This window comes from Ranitomeya variabilis, chromosome 3 (genome assembly GCF_051348905.1).
Source record: "Ranitomeya variabilis isolate aRanVar5 chromosome 3, aRanVar5.hap1, whole genome shotgun sequence".
NCBI classification, from domain to species: Eukaryota; Metazoa; Chordata; class Amphibia; order Anura; family Dendrobatidae; genus Ranitomeya; species Ranitomeya variabilis.
Genome location: NC_135234.1, coordinates 442,052,717 through 442,070,827, shown reverse-complemented (window position 1 = coordinate 442,070,827; position 18,111 = coordinate 442,052,717). Strand labels below are relative to the sequence as shown.

Sequence of the window (18,111 nt, the reverse complement as noted above, 5' to 3'; positions counted from 1 at the left end):
GCAATTTTAGGTAATCATATGGCTCTATAATTACCATTGCTACTCTAATATTCTCTATTAGTTCATACCATATAAATTTAGGAAGTTGTTTCCCAACTACTATTTCCAAATTACCTTAAAGGGGTCGTCCACCCTTTGTGGACTTTTTTTTTCTTAAATATATGCAATTGAGGAGAAAAATCATTTTTTCAATTGGGTTTCATTAAAAATATTTAACTGTTTACCTTTTATAGCTGCTGTATTACACTGTCTATTGCTGGCTGCAAAAAGAGTTAACAGGGTTGGTCACATGACAGTGTATGGCCCAAATCGTTCCAGCGAAACCACCCAAGCATTCAACTGTAGGCAACACAAGACAAATTTCCTGAGCAATTTTATCACAAAAGGGGATGAAGCCGTTAAACTGTAAATAAGAGCTACCACCTCCATGTTATCACAATAAAACCTGATTTTTTGGTTCTTAAATTCTTCTCCCCAAATAATAGATACAGCTACCACAATTGGAATAGCTCCAACAACACCAAATTCTTCACAAGTCCTTGCTCTTTCCACTCATTGGGCCATTCACCTGCGCACCACTGACTCCTACAATAGGCCCCAAAATCTGCACCACCAGCAGCATCTGTATAAATCTCGCAATCCACATTATCCTGAACCTCATCCTGAATCATGGATTGGCCATTGTAAATTTACAAAAAATACCCCAGACCACCAAGTCATCTCTGTGCTCCTTCCTTAAATGCACATAATGATGCGGAGCTCATACCCTCGCTGTTGCTGCAGCTAGCCTTCTACAAAAAATTTCGCCCATGGGCAGAATTCTACTGGCAACATTCAATTTTCCCAATAATGACTGCAACTTTCTCAATGTAAGTTTATGCAAACGCTGCGCCCTGTCCGCTTCCTGCATCGACGACACCAACTTGTCTTCAGTTAGCCTACACTTCATAGCCACTGAGTCTATCAAACTGGCCAAAACGCTCAACTGTGTAGTAGGTCCCTCAGTTTTTTCCCTAGCTAAAGGTACCCCAAAACACTTCACCATCCAACACATGGTTCCCAATAAATTCTTATAAACTAATAACTCAGGCGGACCTATAAACAAAAAGGTGTCCAAATAATGAATGACGGACTGAATGTTGGAAACATTTCTCACCACCCATTCCAGAAAAGAATTAAACACTTCAAACAGTGAACATGAAATTGCGCAGCCCATCGGCAAACCCCTTTCGCAGTAAAACACCCTTCCCAATAACAACCCAATAAATGTATGCTCTCTGGATGAACTGGAAGCAATCTAAATGTCGATTCACTGTCCATTTTAGCTAATAATGTACCATTCCCGTAACGTCGCACCCATCTAACAGCCTCATCAAATGATGTGTAAGCCACTGAACACAAATCGGGGTCAATTCCATTGTTAACCAACAATCCATTTGGCTATGAAAGGTTATGGATTAGGAGAAAATTTATTTGGCTCCTTTTTAGTACCACTCCCATCGGTCATACGATCAAATCTTCAATTGGGGTGTTTTGAAAAGGGCCCACCATTCACCCGAGCTGTGCCTCTTTTCCTATTTTTTCCAAAACAACCCATGGATGCAAAAGCAGCAACTTTAATTTTTTTTTACGAAAACGGAACTTGATGGTTTGGAGGGGGGATTTTAAAACATTCCTTAAAACCTTGATAATGCAATCAACCCTTACTCTGTTTGGAAATCTATTTAGTAAGGGGACAATTGTGGGAAGACTCACTGACGTCTCCCCTTTTTTAATTAATGGTACTACCTTTTCCCTTCCCTTTTTTTATACATCTGGCTGCCCCATGGGATGACCATTTGCAATGTGAGCAGACATGGCTAAATTAACAACTGGACCTATATGTACATGGCCCCTCATTAAATTGTCAACATTCTCCTGTTTTCTCTTTCTCTCCCTGCAAACCCTGACCTCTTCCTCCCACCGATTCATGTTGGTTCCTACCGCTTGTGCCCCCAAGAAAGGAATAACCATATCCATAAGGCGCCATAACCTTTAACCATAGTCCAATAACCTTTTGGTCCCACCTAGTAGGGCGTACCGCATTCCTTTGCTGAAATTGTTCTTTGCAATGAAACTAGGCTTGTCCACCATATGTCCTATATTCCTCCCCTATAGTATCCATATAGCAAAAAAGGGGGGAACAGTTCTCTGGAGCCTTCTTACCGATCACGCTTGCTAAAATCACAAACACTTGAAGTCAGTTTATAAAAGTTTGTTATGAACTGCCATCTTCGTTTTTCTTCCTCCTCCTTTTTGCTATCGTCCTTTTTATACCTTATCAAAATTAAACTTCTCTAATGGCAACAGGGAAAATATCTCCATGTACTCATCCTTCCAAATTTTTTCTTTTACATCCTTGTTTAAAGGCGTCCACAGTGGGCCTTCGAAACACACGATCACAGGATTAGTAGCGTTTTGGATGGAGGGTATTTTCCCTGCATCCAGAATGCTGTGTTCTACATTACAAGCACTGTGGGTGACACATATACTATGAAGGGGTCTGTTGCGGGGAGTCATTCTCTGTTTTTACATCTCATTTTATTTATATTATGTTTTGTGTAATTAAGCTATTATTTTTGTTCGGTGTGGCTATAACACTCCTTTTTTATATGTAGGATTAATAGAAGCTTTGGGAGAGCCATATATTATTGGGTCCATCTATAGGTCTCATTTACAGTACCATGCTTGAATTCAGTGATCTTCTTAGAACAACCCATTCTTTCACTAATGTTTCTACGGGCAGCCTACTTGGCAGGAGGCATGATTTACACACGTGGCACTTTGGCTTAATAAAAAACTGAATTCAATGAATAAGACATGACGTGTATCCCAATAATTTTTTTTCCATTTAGTGCATGCAAAAATCTACACAGCTGCTGTACACATATATTTCTGGTGAGAATAATTTGTCACTGTTTATAACAGGATATGACCTGGATGTTATAAGTGGCTATATTGTGAAGATATTTAAGCATGTACAAGGTCTTATATACCAAACGGACTCTCAGGAAGATGGCCATCAGATTTTCGGTGTAAGAAGTTTTTTAGGAGAGGAGTTACATTTTACCAAGGTGAGCAGCACATATAATAGGCTATGGATATTAGTTGTGTAATAGAGGATATTTGTAATTCAATAAAAATTAAAAGTAGTTTACTGTTTATGTGACATATGTGTATATTCCTGTTTTATATTGATGATATATTTTTGTAAAACGAAGATGCCATCAAATTTATTTTTTTAAAAACTGAAATAATTTAAAATATTAATGTTTTAATTTAAACAAAATAATTAACGTTTTTTTGTAATAGTGTAAAATGTGAAAAATAATTAAAATCGTTTTGATATTTTCCAATTTTAAACATTAAAACCTATTGTACTGCAAGTTCACATTACGACTGTATTAAAAGTGGGCAGGATCTTCTCACGTGTGTGACATCACTCATCTCCTCCCCCTTCTGGCTGTTTGCAAAAGAATAAGGCAGGATAAGGTTTAAGATCACAGTGCGAATCCATTTTGTTGGTGACTGCAGAGTGATACTGAAATGTGGAAAGTGTTACCGAGAACGGCTGGCAGCACTGATTCTACTGGTTGGTGCTGCTCGCCGTATCATATGCTGGGGTTAGATATGCCGAATGTGTCATGTGCTGTGATTAGATACATGGACTGTATCACACACTAGGATTAGATTCAGGGCCCAGCAAAGTGTATCACATAGGATGGGATTGGATACATGTGACACCGCTCCATCCACTTCTATGGGAGCAGTGATGTAATGTGTAATACACTCAGCATATTCAATTCCAGTGTCTATCACATGTTGGGATTAGATACGCGTCTCTGTGGGTTGTACCAAACATGATGGGGTCAGATAGGTGGCACTCAGTTGTATTTCACATGATGGGCATTAGATAAGTGGCTCTGAGTTGTACTTCAAGGTGCTGGTGGATGGGATGCAGAGTTCCAGGTGTCATATATAGAGTAATTCACAGCACACTCTTATTACAAAGATGCAAAAATGTATTCCAAATCCAGACATGTAGTAGACATGTGAATAGACATCAAGGTGCAAGGAGAAATACAACAATGATAATAACGTTTCGACCCTTCCTGGGTCTTGTTCTCAACGTTGCTTTGTGCAGGGTGGAGAGGAGGCGTTCCCGCGCCTATATCTGGCTCATCATAAGCAAGACGAGCCTGACCTACAAAGCGACGTTGTGAACAAGACCCAGGAACGGCCAAAATGTTATTATCATTGTCGTATTTCTCCCTGCACCTTGATGTCTATTCACACGTCTACTAAATGTCTGCATTTGGAATAAATGTTTGCACCTTTAAAATAAGAGTGTGCTGTGAATTACTCTATATATATGTATCACAGATGATGGGCAGCTCTGGTTTGTACAGGGTGGAGCGCGGTAATTTGCTTTTTTGCACTGCATGCTGTGGCGGCACTGTCGGTCGAAGAGAGGGGAGAGTGGGTGTGGCTTACAGTGGCTGATGGGAGATTTGTATTCCTCCGCCTTTCAGTTGCCATCATGCAGTGGACACGTGAGGAGAGGTCATTTTGTGTTGAAGCGTATTTTTCAAATGCCCACTCGATCATTGCAGTGCAGCATGCTTTTCGTTTACAATTCGCTGTTCCTCCACGCGGACGTGTTCCTGGACGGCAATCAATTGTAAATTGGGTGAATGCATTCAGAACAGCAGGGAATGTGTCATGTGTACGAAGGGGACCTGAGAGAAGGATTACAACACCACAAAACATCGAGAGAGTTAGAGCAGCAGTACTGCAATCTCCGAAACGCTCTGCTCGGAAGCAATCATTTGCTCTTGGCATTTCAAGACGTTCTCTCCACCGGATTCTTCATGATGAACTGAATTTTCACCTGTATAAAATGTGCGTGGTCCAATAATTGTCAGCACGGGACTATTTGACACGGCGGACCTCTTGTGAAGACATGTTAGCAACGATACCCCGTGACGCAATTGTGTTTTTTTCTGATGAGGCACATTTTCACCTCAGTGGGTGTGTAAACAAACAAAATATGCATTACTGGAGTGAAACAAACCCCAGAGAAGTTGACGAGAGACCTCTGCATTCGGACCGCGTCACTGTGTGGTGCGCCATATCACGAGTAGGCATCATTGGTCTTTACTTTTTTCAGGATAATGGTCGTGCCATAACTGTGAACTCCAAACGGTACTTGTCTATGATACAGGATTATTTTCAGCCGGCTCTTGAGGCAATGGAACTAGAGGATACATGGTTCCAACAGGATGGTGCCACTGCACACACAGCGAGGGTTACCATGAATTGTTTGAGGCAAATGTTTCCTGGACGGCTTATCTCTTTGAGGGGAGATGTGAACTGGCCAGCACGCTCACCAGATTTAGCCCCATGCGATTTTTTCCTTTGGGGTTACCTGAAGTCTAAGGTGTATATCAACCGTCCCAACACCTTGGAAGACCTAAGGAACAATATTGAAGCTGAAATTGGCAGAATACCAGTGGACATGCTTGTTAGAGTTCATGAAAACTTCAGAAAACGTATGCAGCAGTGTGTGGATAGCGAAGGTCGACATTTGCCAGATACACTATTTAAAACCATGTAATTTAAAAATTCCATTACTGTTCAGTATAATTAAAATATAAAATAAATTTTTCTAATGATCATAATTTTTTTATTTCATTCCCAAATCAGCAAATTACCGCGCTCCACCCTGTACAACAGATGATGGGATTAGATACATGGCTCTGGGTTGTATCACAGATGATGGGATTAAATTCATGTCCATTGGGAAACCTTTAGGTCTTTGTGGATTCCTGAGTCTCGTCCTTTCACACAAGAACTATAATCACAAAAGCACCAATGTGTTGTACAAAGAGTTAATCCTTTGCTGGACGTCTATGGTATTCCTTTAAACTCCAGCTTAGCATTCAGAACTTTTGCTAGTTCTTCTGTGTGGTTTACATCTTTCAGACATTACTTATATAAGATAACGTTTTATTGATCAAAGGAGATGTCAGAATGATGACAGACTATGTGCCAGGATGCTTATAAAAACTTCTGACCATTGCATAGCGGGTAACCTGTTTTTGTGTTATTGCAGCCTCTTCAATGTAGCGGCCCTGTGGAGAATTGGCTTCCACAGCTTGTAAACAGCATAAAAGAATCTCTTCAATTTCACCTGTGGGCTGCAATGGAGAGCTCAAATGTAGTTATAACGAGAAGAAAAGAAATACATAGTGCTGGGGCCCGACGGGTGGTGATAAACAAAACCGTCTCCAAAGAAGAAGCTGAAGCAGAAAAGAAAAGTATGCCAATGTCACTACTTTAAATAATATTTACAGGTTTTGAGCAGCATTTTATATATCATACATGATAAAATGTCAGTCATACAGAAAAGGTGGAGAGTTCAAGCTTGAATGCTTGGGAGGCGGCGGGTCTCACAGCCACGCCAAGTGTTTTAAGGCGGGAAAGAGAAAATATGTTGAGTCTTCAGCAAAAAGGGAGGACTCCAGTGGAAATAGATTGGATGCGTCCGTTTCTAAGTAGATATCCTGTAGCACTGGAGCATTATATGGAGCCCATTCTATATGGGGCCCATGATATACTGCATGGAACATTATATAGGGCCCATTATATATGGAGCAATATATGGGGCTGACGCAGGGATACACGCCGGCCCTGGCTCAGCATTTCGGGATCCCTTTGACACCTGAGGGCCTTTCAATGGTGTTGAAGTTTTTGGGCATAGAAATAGACTTGGTGAGGATGGAATGCCGTTTACCAGCTGATAAGCTCATGTATTTAAAGGGGAGCATGGAAGAGGATTTACAAGCTAAAAAAACTTTGGCTCTGTCAATTACAATCTCTGTTAGGTAAGCTGAATTTTGTCTGCAGGATCTTACCTGTTGGTGAAGTTTTTTTATGAATGATGATGGAAGCCACAGCGGGCATTGTATACCGTTTGCATTTTGTTAGGTTGAATTCAGGGCATCAGGCAGATCTGAAGGTTTAGGCTTATTTTTTACATTCGTATAATGATTGGTCTATGCGGTTGGAGCCAGTTGTGTCTAACATGGATTTAGTTCTTTATACAGACGCATCTGGATCAGAGGGTTTTGGGGCTTACTGCTGAGGCAGATAGTGTGTTGAGGAAGGGCCCGATGCTTGGAGGGCTTTGAATCTGATTAGTAATCTGGCTTCGCTAGAAATGTTTCCTATGGTTGTGGCTTTGGGGGGCGGCTCAGGTCTGCCGGCCCTGATAGCTTGCAGTGTTAGATGCAGCTTGCTGCTAACACTGCCCGCTATTAAAGTGAAATTAATATTCACCTCTCTCCGTGCCCATGGGGGCGTGGGGAAGGGTGAATATTCATTTCTCTTTAGCAGCGGGGACAGGCTTTAGCTGCAACAGCCGGCTTCTGCCTCCTGTCACACGCTGCTGCTCTGCTGTCACCGGGGCCCCCAATAGCAGCTGCATGGTGTGCAGCTATTAGTGATACGCCACTGGCTGGGTCCCCTGGAGCAGTGGGGGCCCTAGGCAGCTGCTGGCCCTTTATGCCTGCAGGTGTCAGTGCCTGAGCCCACCGGAGAATCCTCCGGTTCTCCGGTGGGCCAGTCCGACCCTGTGGATACGTCCCGCAATGCTGTACATGGAAGATGTTAATACTCAGGAGTTTATTCAAACATGAGTAGATATCATTGACTCACCTGTGACGATCTTTCTGATCACAATTATTAAGTTTCCCGGTAAGTCCTGATTACCATGACTACTTCTTCCATCTACACGTTATTTCTGCAGATTGTAACACACAGCCATCTTTGGCTTATTGCTTTTCCAGTACCCTTCTCTCATACCCTATGATTGTGACTTCTCCCATAAGCTTCTATATGAGTTGGGATGCTATTTAATGCAATGATTTGGAAATCTCTTACAGCCATATTTAATTCACAACAGAAGATAGAACACAGATCAGTAGTTCTTTCTAATTTAGAAATTGTTGGTAGCAACACATCAAAAAAGTTAGGACATGCATGGGACAATATTCCTCTCCCAAAACTCTAGTAATTGGTCTCCTCATTGCTTGGATGTGCACAGACTGTTGTAAATCTAAGCTGGCGATTCTGCCCAATGGTAGAGATGGCCCTGTCCTAACTTTTTAAGCTGTGTTGCTGCCATCAATTTTTAAATGAGTTATGGTAATTATTTCAGAAGTGAAAAAATGTCTAGCTTTCAATGTCTGATATGTGTTCTATTCTGTTGTGAATAAATTCAGAATATCTGTTTTTAAATCATTGGATACTTGTTTTCCTTACATTATAAGCAGCATCCCAACTTTTTTTTTAAATTGGGGATGTATAATAGACAGTATTTTAGTTTCATTACAAATGTGATTTTATTTCCGAATTTCAATTATTTTCTCATTTTCAGATATGAAAACATCTCCAAGTGAAAAAAGTGTGTCCATAAAATCTGGAGGTGATGAGGTTGAAGAATCCAAGCACTGGGTCCTGACTACACTAAGTGACGTGGCATACCTTCATACTCAGATAAAGTTCTGCCAAGAATATAATAAATACAAAGAGCAAAGTAAAGATACTGTTCAGGTATTGATACTGGTAATTTTTCTCCTACTCAGTACCAAGACACTCTTTAACCTTAGGAGTGACAATTATCTATCTATCTATCTATCTATCTATCTATCTATCTATCTATCTATCTAATAAAAGCAGCACTTTTCCATATAAAGATTGGTACAGAGCCACCAAGGTAATCGCCAAAACGTCTTACTTGCAAAAACTATAAAAAATGGGAGCATCACTCCAAAATCAGATGATGGAAAAATGGATTTTAATCAGATTTAATCAAATTGGCAAAGTCTTTCTCAAGTGTTACATAAGATGAAGTGAATATATATATAAAGAGACAAAGGTGTTACAAACATATTAATTAGCTAATTGAAGCTAAACTTATAATTTGGTATCACAAAATTACATAAATGTACAATATATCTCAAGTTACATGAAGGACACACAATTAATCGTAATTCATAATGTAAGTACATACTGTATCAATTAGCCAGTTCAGGACCGAGCCATTGCTCCCCATTCCTGACTGGGTACTTTTTTTGGAGCAGGTGAAAATTTTATTACATGGGTCACATAAATTTGAAGAGCATTTACAAAAGCTGTGCAACAATAGTAGGTGATTGCAGTATCCCCGTGAGGGTTGTTGACGGTGTTGCTAGAAATATCACTTGAGAATTGTGTCTTGTTGGGTTGCCAATTCTCTTGCAATACGAGCTGCTTTCTACTGCTCCTTTTTTTCCTCAACTTCTATCCTTCTATCCTCTTCAGCAAACGGTTTTAAATATTAGAACCATAGACTTCCATATCCAATCCCAAGTAATAGTGCAGAGTATCTGTCAGACTTGCTGAGTCGGGGACATCTGCATCAGGGGAACTATCTTGTCTCCTCCAAGTGACACTGTGAGACTGGAGCAGCCTAGGATAACTAGGCGGAGCGTAATATCTCACTAGGCACATTTTGGAGATTTATAATACATGGGCTATTAACTATTCTTTTTCGTGATACTGGGCTTGATTTTTATGTCATATATGTTTATTTATTTTATTTTTTTTTTTTTACTGATCTTGAGGGGGAAAATGTAATAAAAAAAAGTAAAAACATGTCAATTTTTCACATTTTTCTTGTGACCAGAAAGGATTGCTAAAAACATTTTAAATTGCATTCCCCTTTCTATAGAAATAATTCTTACATATTGGACGTATATTTTTTGATGGGGATAAGGCTAGAAACAGTGACTCAGACTGGCATCATTAGATTTATTTATGTTTATTTCTATTTTATTTTTGCTTTTTTAATTTTTTTGAATCTTATTTTACACAGTGGGTCCCCCTAAAGACCTTTGTGTGGATTTTTACATAATAATACATTCTTTTCATTGCTGATTTCCCCTGCAACTGGTATATTACAGGTGAATTTCAGCCTCTTGCCTGTATAGCAGAACTGACTGGATCTCCTAGTACACAGTAGCTTCTGCTCTCTACTTATACCCAGTAACCACATGGTCACTTGATCTGGATGAGGAAGTACTATCAGTGCTTCCTAATCTGTATACACAATCACTGGTTCAGTATTGTGTATACAGCAATAGGAAGGTAAACATGGTATTAAAGGAAACCTGTCACCAGAAAAACACTAACCTGCAGATATGGGGTTAATCTGCAGGATAATAGTGTTACTAACCTGCTCGGCACCTGCACGTAGCCAAACATTGCGGGGAGAAAATTAGCTTTATTTCCCCATCAGCGTTCGGGTTTCAGTCGCTGGTTCAGTCACCGCTCTGAGTATACAGAGCTGCCACTGTTTCTGTGCCCCCAGCCCTTACTGACATTCATTCTGTATTGGGGCCAGCTGGAAGTCAGTTTACACATTAGGTAGTTTACTCACTCGGCTGCTTGCAAAGGAAGACACAGGAATGCTTCTTGTGTACCTGATTTTTTGGACCATAAGACAAACTCAATATTTTCAGATGGAAAATAGGGGGAAAAAATTAATGCATCATATGGGGGTCCATCTTACAGTCCAAATTCAAGTTACCAGGAGGGGGGATTAGCAGCGCTGGTGAAGCAGTGGTCACAGGGGGTGTTCTGTGGTCTGGCAGTGATATGACTCCCATCTCCCAGACTGCTGCGGCAGGTTTGGCGGTAGTGCGGGGGGCTCCGCTGACATTTTGTGACAGCCCGGAGCCCCTGCATATCCATTGCTGTGATGTGTTGGCCTCCGTAATATCTCATCCCAGCCTGGTGCGGCAGAATTCGGCGGTTCTTGGCAGAACGGGGGCTCTGCTGACATTTTGTGAAAGCCCAGAACCCCTGCACATCCATTGCTGCGATGTGGTGCCCTCTGAGAAAATGGCTGTCGGAGGTGGCATATGTGCAGATTGAGATACTGCTGCACCAGCCTGGGATGGGAGTGAGATCATCGTCTTGCAGCGTCACCCAACTACTGCTGCCGCCACGCTACTGGTAAATATATTCCTAATATAAGGCGCACACCCATTTTCCCCCCAAATTTGGGGGGTAAAAAGTGTGTCTTATAGTTCAAAACATACAGTAAGTCACCTGCTGGTTTATTGTAGAACAACATAAGTCATGGCAGGGTTTAACAAAATAAACATGGCCTTTCTGGCAAAATGGCAAAACAAAAGATAAAGTATAGAAAATCCTTGTGTTGGCGGGACTCGCCCACAGAGGACACCACAAGTCTTCAGCTCCACCTGGAGCCACTGTCTGGAGACCTTCCTCTCCAAACATACAACACAGAAAAAAAAGTGGCTGAACATTTAACTCCCCAGCCACTCCCTTGAGATGGAGATATGGTGAGTAGGCGTCACACCCATCTTTTACCTACTCACCAAAAAACCCAGTCCCATGGCTGGTTAACCCCTTCAGCGCACAGCATACTGGAGAGAAACCTATGGGTTGTTAGATCACAGAACAAAGCAATCTTCGTGACACATATCTCCCCTCACATACAGTGCCAGTGACCTTGTTACAATACTTAGAACAGTGACTGAATCAGAACCAGCGCCACGCTGCACTCGTGACTGAAACGATTGCTGACAAAGAGAATAAAGTTGATTTTTGATTTAGCAATGTAGCAGAGCTGAGAAAGCTTACCCTGCCCCCACCAGGTTCTATATATGCAATGTCTATAGACAGTGAGCGGCTTATCACAGAAGGGGCAGAGTCAAACTTTGCTCAGAACACTGTATCAGAACAATAATAAACTCCTGCTGCTAAAACAATAATTACAAGTAAACAACAGGACGGAGCTTGATAAAAGAGGCATCACTGAAATCTGTGTTTAAATCCTTACCTCATGCTGTCTTTAGATTACATGGCAAAAACCTACTGACAGATTCCCTTTAAACTATGTTTATCTGTGTTTATAATTGAATCAATGCACAGAATAAAGTTAGCATGTCAATTATACTGCATGGTGAACTTTGTAAAAAAAAAATAAAAAATTAATGTTTACTACAAAAGAAAATTAAACCAGTAAAGCTACAGCTTGTCCCATACTGTTTCATCTATGGACAAAAACATAAAAAAAGAGCTTTCCTTTACCCCCCAAGCCCATTTTCACCTTCATGTCCAGGCCAAATGTCACAATTCTGACCAGTTTCACTTTATGTGGTAATAACTCTGGAATGCTTCAATGGATCCCAGTGATTCTGAGACTGTTTTCTCATGACATATTGTACTTTATGATAGTGGTAAAATTTGTTTGATATGACAATTTTCAAACTTTTAATTCTTATGCCCTTAAACCAAAGAATTATGTCACATATGTCTTCTTTACCTCTGTATCATTTTTTTAAATAATTTTTTTAGGAAGTTAAAAGTGTTAAAATTTGATCAACAATTTCTCATTTTTCCAACAAAATTTACAAAACCATTTTTTGAAGGACCGCATCACACTTGAAGTGACTTTGAAGGGGCTATATGACAGGAAGTGCCCAAAAGTGACACTATTCTAAAAACTACACTCTCAAAGTCTTTAAAGGGCCACTGTCACTCCCCTCCAGCCGCTATAAACTAAAAGAGCCACCTTGTGCAGCAGTAATGCTGCATTCTAACAAGGTGACTCTTTTAGTTTTAGGTTCAAGTATACCCCAAATAAAGTGTTTTTATACTTAGCCACAATTCCTGTCTCTAGCCAGGGAGGCGGGTCCTCACTCCCCAGATTGGCCAGCTCCTCTGCCGTCACTCCAATCTTCCTGCGCTTTCGGCGCCGCCCCCTCAGCGCTGTTATCGTGTCAAAACCGGCGCCTGCGCTGTGTACTGGTGTCCTGCGCAGACGCAGTAAGCTCTGGCCGTCTGATGTCCCAGCCAGGCTTGCACACTGCGCCTGCGCGGGCATTGCGGCCAGCCACCTTTGGAATCCCTGTCCCGCACTGTGCATAATGCATAACACAGTGCGGGGATTCCAAAGGTGGCTGGCTGCAATGCCCGCGCAGGCACAGTGTGCAAGCCTGGCTGGGACATCAGACGGCATTTTTGAATGCAAAAATGTCTGGAAACGTTAGCGTACGCCATGTCGAGTTTGGAAAGCCCCTGAAGTGCCTAAACAGTGGAAACCCCCGACAAGTTATACTATTTCGGAAACTAGAATGTATCTAGATGTGTGGTGAGCACTTTGAACCCCCAGGTGCTCCACAGGAGTTTAGAAAGTAGAGCTATGAGAATAAAAAAGCACTGTTTGACTTTTTGAACACAAAAATGGTTGGAATCGAGGATGCTATGTTGTGTTTGGAGAGCTCCTGAGACGCCTAGACACTGGAAACCCCTCACAAGTGACCCCATTTTGGAAACTACACCCCTCAAGGACCTTATCTAGATGCGTGGTGAATGCTTTGAACCCCCAGGTGCTTTACAGAAGTTTATAACGTAGAGCCATGAAAATAAAAAATCTAATTTTTCAAACAAAAATGTTCGGTTCGTCCCAATTTTTTTCTTTCCACAAGACTTTTGAATTTATGTGTTTGTTCATTGGATGGTCAAGAAAACACAGACTTTTGTTCATATAAGCCTGTAATATTGACTTTTAAGTTGATGCTTGTTGTAACATATTGTGCTGTTATCCTGGATGACAGAGACACAGGGTAATTGAACAATGATGTTTGCTGATATGTTGATTACACACTATACCAGGCCATGTAGTTTAACATATGATGTACATGTGCATCATATAGTTTCTCTGCCTTTAATGTGGGCTTGCAATCTATGCCTGCATCTTTCCTGGCGATGATGGCTAATTTACTTCAGCCATCTTTTGCCTTTAACAGCTGCGGATTGAGCTGAGCTCCACTCGAGGCTGATAAGTGTTACATCCTGCTGTCAATCTCTGACAGCAGTATTTAGCACTCTCCGTCGGCGTGCCCCATAGCAAGATTGCTGATGCACTGCAATGTATAGTATAAGTGATCGGATGATTGCAGCTTCAAATCCCCTAAGGAAAATATTAAATACAGTAAAAAGTAAAAAAAAAAACAATTTTTAAAAATATGAAAAAATAAATAAAAGCCCACATAAGTTCAAATCACCCCGATTTTGGCTGCTTAAAAATAAAACAAAAAAAAAAACATTTTTATCACTGAGAGAGATGTGTGTCGACCCACCAGGATGGTATAATTGAGAATACTTGCACGCATGCCTGAATAATCCCTGTACTTGCTGTAAATATATTTGTTTCTTTATAGTTAATTTTGTTAACTGGCCACAAGATGTCGCTGTTGTTGAACATGGGTAAGAGACTTTGTTATGCCTATAAGATATTTTAGGAGGGTTTTATAAAATGAAACACAGAAAAGGGAAGCATGGCCATTTTGTGCAGGGTCTGCAGGAATGAGGGGTGGGTAAGGCTGTGCTGGAGAGGCATCCAATTATATCCTCTCATGACAGCATCACTTTGAGTTAGAAGCAGTGGCAGATTGAAGCTGAGCTGGTCCGGGATCTGAACCTGTCCTGATGTGAGGGAATTCCTACTGTTCAAACTGCTAAGGAACAGAAGGGACTGGGACCAGGAGAGAGAGGTGCTATGCCCTGTGAATAAGTCACACTACAAGCATCCTCGGCATGGCCCACAGGCTAGAGGAGCTAGTTTTCTTGAGATTACACTGGAACCGCAGGCGAGCCCGTGCTTTGCACTAATTTAATTAAACCAGCTTATCTCAGGGTGTAATAAGGTAATGGCGGCCTGTTCAGACGGGTGTGCCAACAGGTAAATTTACGTAGAGAATATAACAAACAGTTCTCTTGGGTGCCGAGCTGTTCAGCACAGAGGATATAGCCTTCTGGCGAAATATTTGTTTGATGTGTTCTCTTTGTGTGGTTATCAAAACCGAGAGTAGGAATAATTTCATCTCTAAGTAAAATAGTTATAGAAAGTGGACTGTGTGAAATTGGTTCTTTTCCCACCCGTGACTCCGCTGTACCTGGAACAACACCCTCAGTGCATGATTTACAACTGCATTTGTAAAAGGCCGATCTATCAAAATATGAAGTAAATTAATCCAGTCGGTAAATGGCGTAAGGAGAAGAAAAATCAAATACCAAAATCGTGGGTTTTGCCCGTCGCAACATTGCAATAAAATGCAAAAAGAGGCCATATACATATCGTATCTACTCTAAAATGGTATCAGTGAAAATGTCAGGTAAGGGCACAAAAAAAAAGTCCTTCACAGCCTCATAGCCCGAAAAATTACTGAGGATCTGTTAACGTTCAGTGTAAATGCAATGTTTGTTCTGCTGCTTTTTGCCTATGTCCGCACCACACTAAACAGTGAGAATTTTCCCTGATTATTGCTTTTTTGCTGTGTCTTTGGAATGAATTTTCCACCATCAATTTTAGATTAGATTTGAAGTTGCATTTTTGATGTGTTTAAGTACAGAAAAGTTTTGATTCTGTACTTAACCCCTTCATGACACATGACATACGTGTACGTATGTACTTTCTGTTCTATGAAAGTTGAGATGTATGGTATTAAAGCACATGACGGATCCTTCATAAATCAGAAAAGGGCAGTTTATTGATTTACTGTGTAAGTGGGTTGATGGCTATATTGTCTGCAGGTCATGATGCATGTATGTTCTAGTAGTAACAAAGACTGATTACCGTAAATAGTTATATGCATGTGGTGCTAAAGACATGTGGAGAACATTACACACTTAGAATTCACCAGCTGCCAATGAGGTAATCATGATCATCACAATAAAGTGCTTTGAGTTAGGAGCTCATTGAACAAAATCATTTTGCTGACTCTAGCAATAAAATATTCTACCTTATATTTATAGGCCTGCCTTAACAATCTGACAGAAGGAATTGAGCATGCTGCCAAGATATTAAATGAAATTCCCCAGAAAGACATTCAGCTGCATTCTGAAAGGACCTCAAAGGCAGAGAGAAGAGGAAATGGGCAAGGTAAGTCATACTTAATGATCTTGGTTTGCGTCCATTGATCTGCTCCAGGATCCTTGGAGAGTTGGATATCTATAAAAGTCTTTTTTTTAAAAAAAGGCTGAATGTTCATTTTTAACATTAGCAAGTGTCTTTGAGCATTTGTGTTAAAACACACTAGAATTGTCTGTAATCCAGTTATTTCCCAGAAACAGAACTTGGTACAAATTGGCTTGCAATGAGTAATGTTAAAGAATAGTCTCAAAAGAAAGCAATTGGCTTCTAAAGGCTTAACATGTGTGCCATAAATGATACCTTAAAGAAGTGACTTAATAGGCCAATTGTATAAACTGTGGAGAACACTAGAGTTTTCTACCCTTATGCTTTTTTGCTTATATAGCGCTATCATATTTCGAAGCGCTTTACAGACATTATCGGAACTCTCCCCATTGGGATCACGATCTAAATTCCCTGTCAGTATGTCTTTGGAGTGTGGGAAGAAACCGAAATACTCAGAGGAAACCCACGCAAACACAGGGAGAACATACAAACTGTGCAGATGATGCCCTCGGTGGGATTTTAAACCAGGGCCCCAGCAATGCAGTGCTAACCACTGAGCCACTGTGCTGCCATACCCTTGTTTTACATATTGCCCTCAAGTTAGTCTACTTGTGGAAATTGGTCACAAATTCTTCAGATCTGCTTGAGAGCAGGTGTATGATGGTCAGCTACTGATTCTATTTTGTTGGGTATGCTGGGTCAGAATCTCAGAGTTAATATAGAAATTTTTTTCTGTAAAATATAGGTGAAATTCTCGTTTCTTGGGTGGATTTTAGGTTTTTAGAAGTTCTGTGATCTACATTTCAGCCAACGCTATAATACCAATTTCTACAACATTAGAAATATTGATTTCATTTCAGAATGTAATTGCCAGTATACTCGTGTTTTTTAAACAGGTATGATGGATAAGTAAGGGCAAAAAGCTATTGATCAGCCATGATTCTTTTTATAAACCATGTAACCTGTGTTCAGTGCACATCCATCCTTGCTTAGAAATCAATAATGGCTTAACACAGCACTTTAGAGCTGGATAAATGCTTTTTACTCAAGGCTTATGAAGCCCCTATCCTTTTTTCAGATTTTGTTAAAGGTTGATTACGTAAATTGGGGTTTTATAAACATTGTTTTGGTACATCCTGATGATTCTTTTGATATAAGAGTTAGATATGAGAACCTTTCTAAAAAAAATCTCAATGCAGTAATAAAAATGTAACTTAACAGTTCAAAACCAGGCAACTTTCCCCAGTTCATAACCAGGCACATTTTTTTTCATACATGCGGTTTAAAAAGCTGTAAATGTTTTACTCATTCATATATTCAAATATTTTTTGCATTTTTTTATGTGATAAGTGGGGCGTAATTTTCAGAATTATTTTCATACTCTTTTTTTTAGTTTTTGCCAATATTGGGCGATATCGCTGTTAAACTGAAGGAAATAAATGTCTGATTTTCCCTTTTTTAAGACCACAAATGATCACTAAAAAATTTTTTTCTGTTTTGTTCCCCTTTGCATAAGAATTATTGTTATGTACTGGCAGGTTTGTTTTTTTTCGACGAGTGCTGGGTCAATAACAGGAATTTAGATTAGCAGCGGCTTTTTTTCTATTTATTTTCTCTTTTCCTGCTTATATTTTCATATTTATTTATTTTTCATTTATTTTACACATTGTGCCCCCCATTAGGTCATAAAAGACCTTTTAAGTTAATGTCAACATTTTAATATCTTTTTATAAATTGATTTCCTCTGTCACTGGGGCTGTATATGAGCACCAGTCATAAAGCAAATTTAGCCTCCTTCTTGAGCAGTGGTGCTGATAAGGATCTGTTAGGACCCTGCAGCCCCTGCTCCCTCCCTACACCCAGCAATCACATGATCACTGGGTACAGTGCTGTGTGTACAGCGATCGGTACATTGATTGGTGGCAAACCATCTCTGTCTTTTCTGTGGGGTGTCCAGATGTGTCTGACAGCCGTTTGCAGACTCCCGCATAATCTCGTGCAACTGTTATAGTATT

The 18,111-nt window shown here is 40.4% G+C and overlaps 2 protein-coding genes across 2 annotated transcripts in view; one reads left to right on the top strand and one right to left on the bottom strand.

The window, feature by feature from the left end:
* The window catches only part of LOC143817709 (uncharacterized), a 281,558-nt gene that overhangs the window by 249,296 nt on the left and 14,151 nt on the right, over positions 1 to 18,111 (top strand). Inside the window, exons 35-38 of the mRNA XM_077299196.1 lie at positions 2,968 to 3,113; positions 6,155 to 6,359; positions 8,480 to 8,655; positions 15,934 to 16,060. Of these exons, the coding sequence (XP_077155311.1) occupies positions 2,968 to 3,113; positions 6,155 to 6,359; positions 8,480 to 8,655; positions 15,934 to 16,060 (654 nt within the window). The remainder of the gene's footprint in view (positions 1 to 2,967; positions 3,114 to 6,154; positions 6,360 to 8,479; positions 8,656 to 15,933; positions 16,061 to 18,111) is intronic.
* On the bottom strand, positions 9,302 to 10,347 carry ATP5ME (ATP synthase membrane subunit e). Its single transcript, XM_077299043.1, is given in 2 exon segments — positions 9,302 to 9,497; positions 10,319 to 10,347. Coding segments are annotated over 2 exon segments (225 nt in total).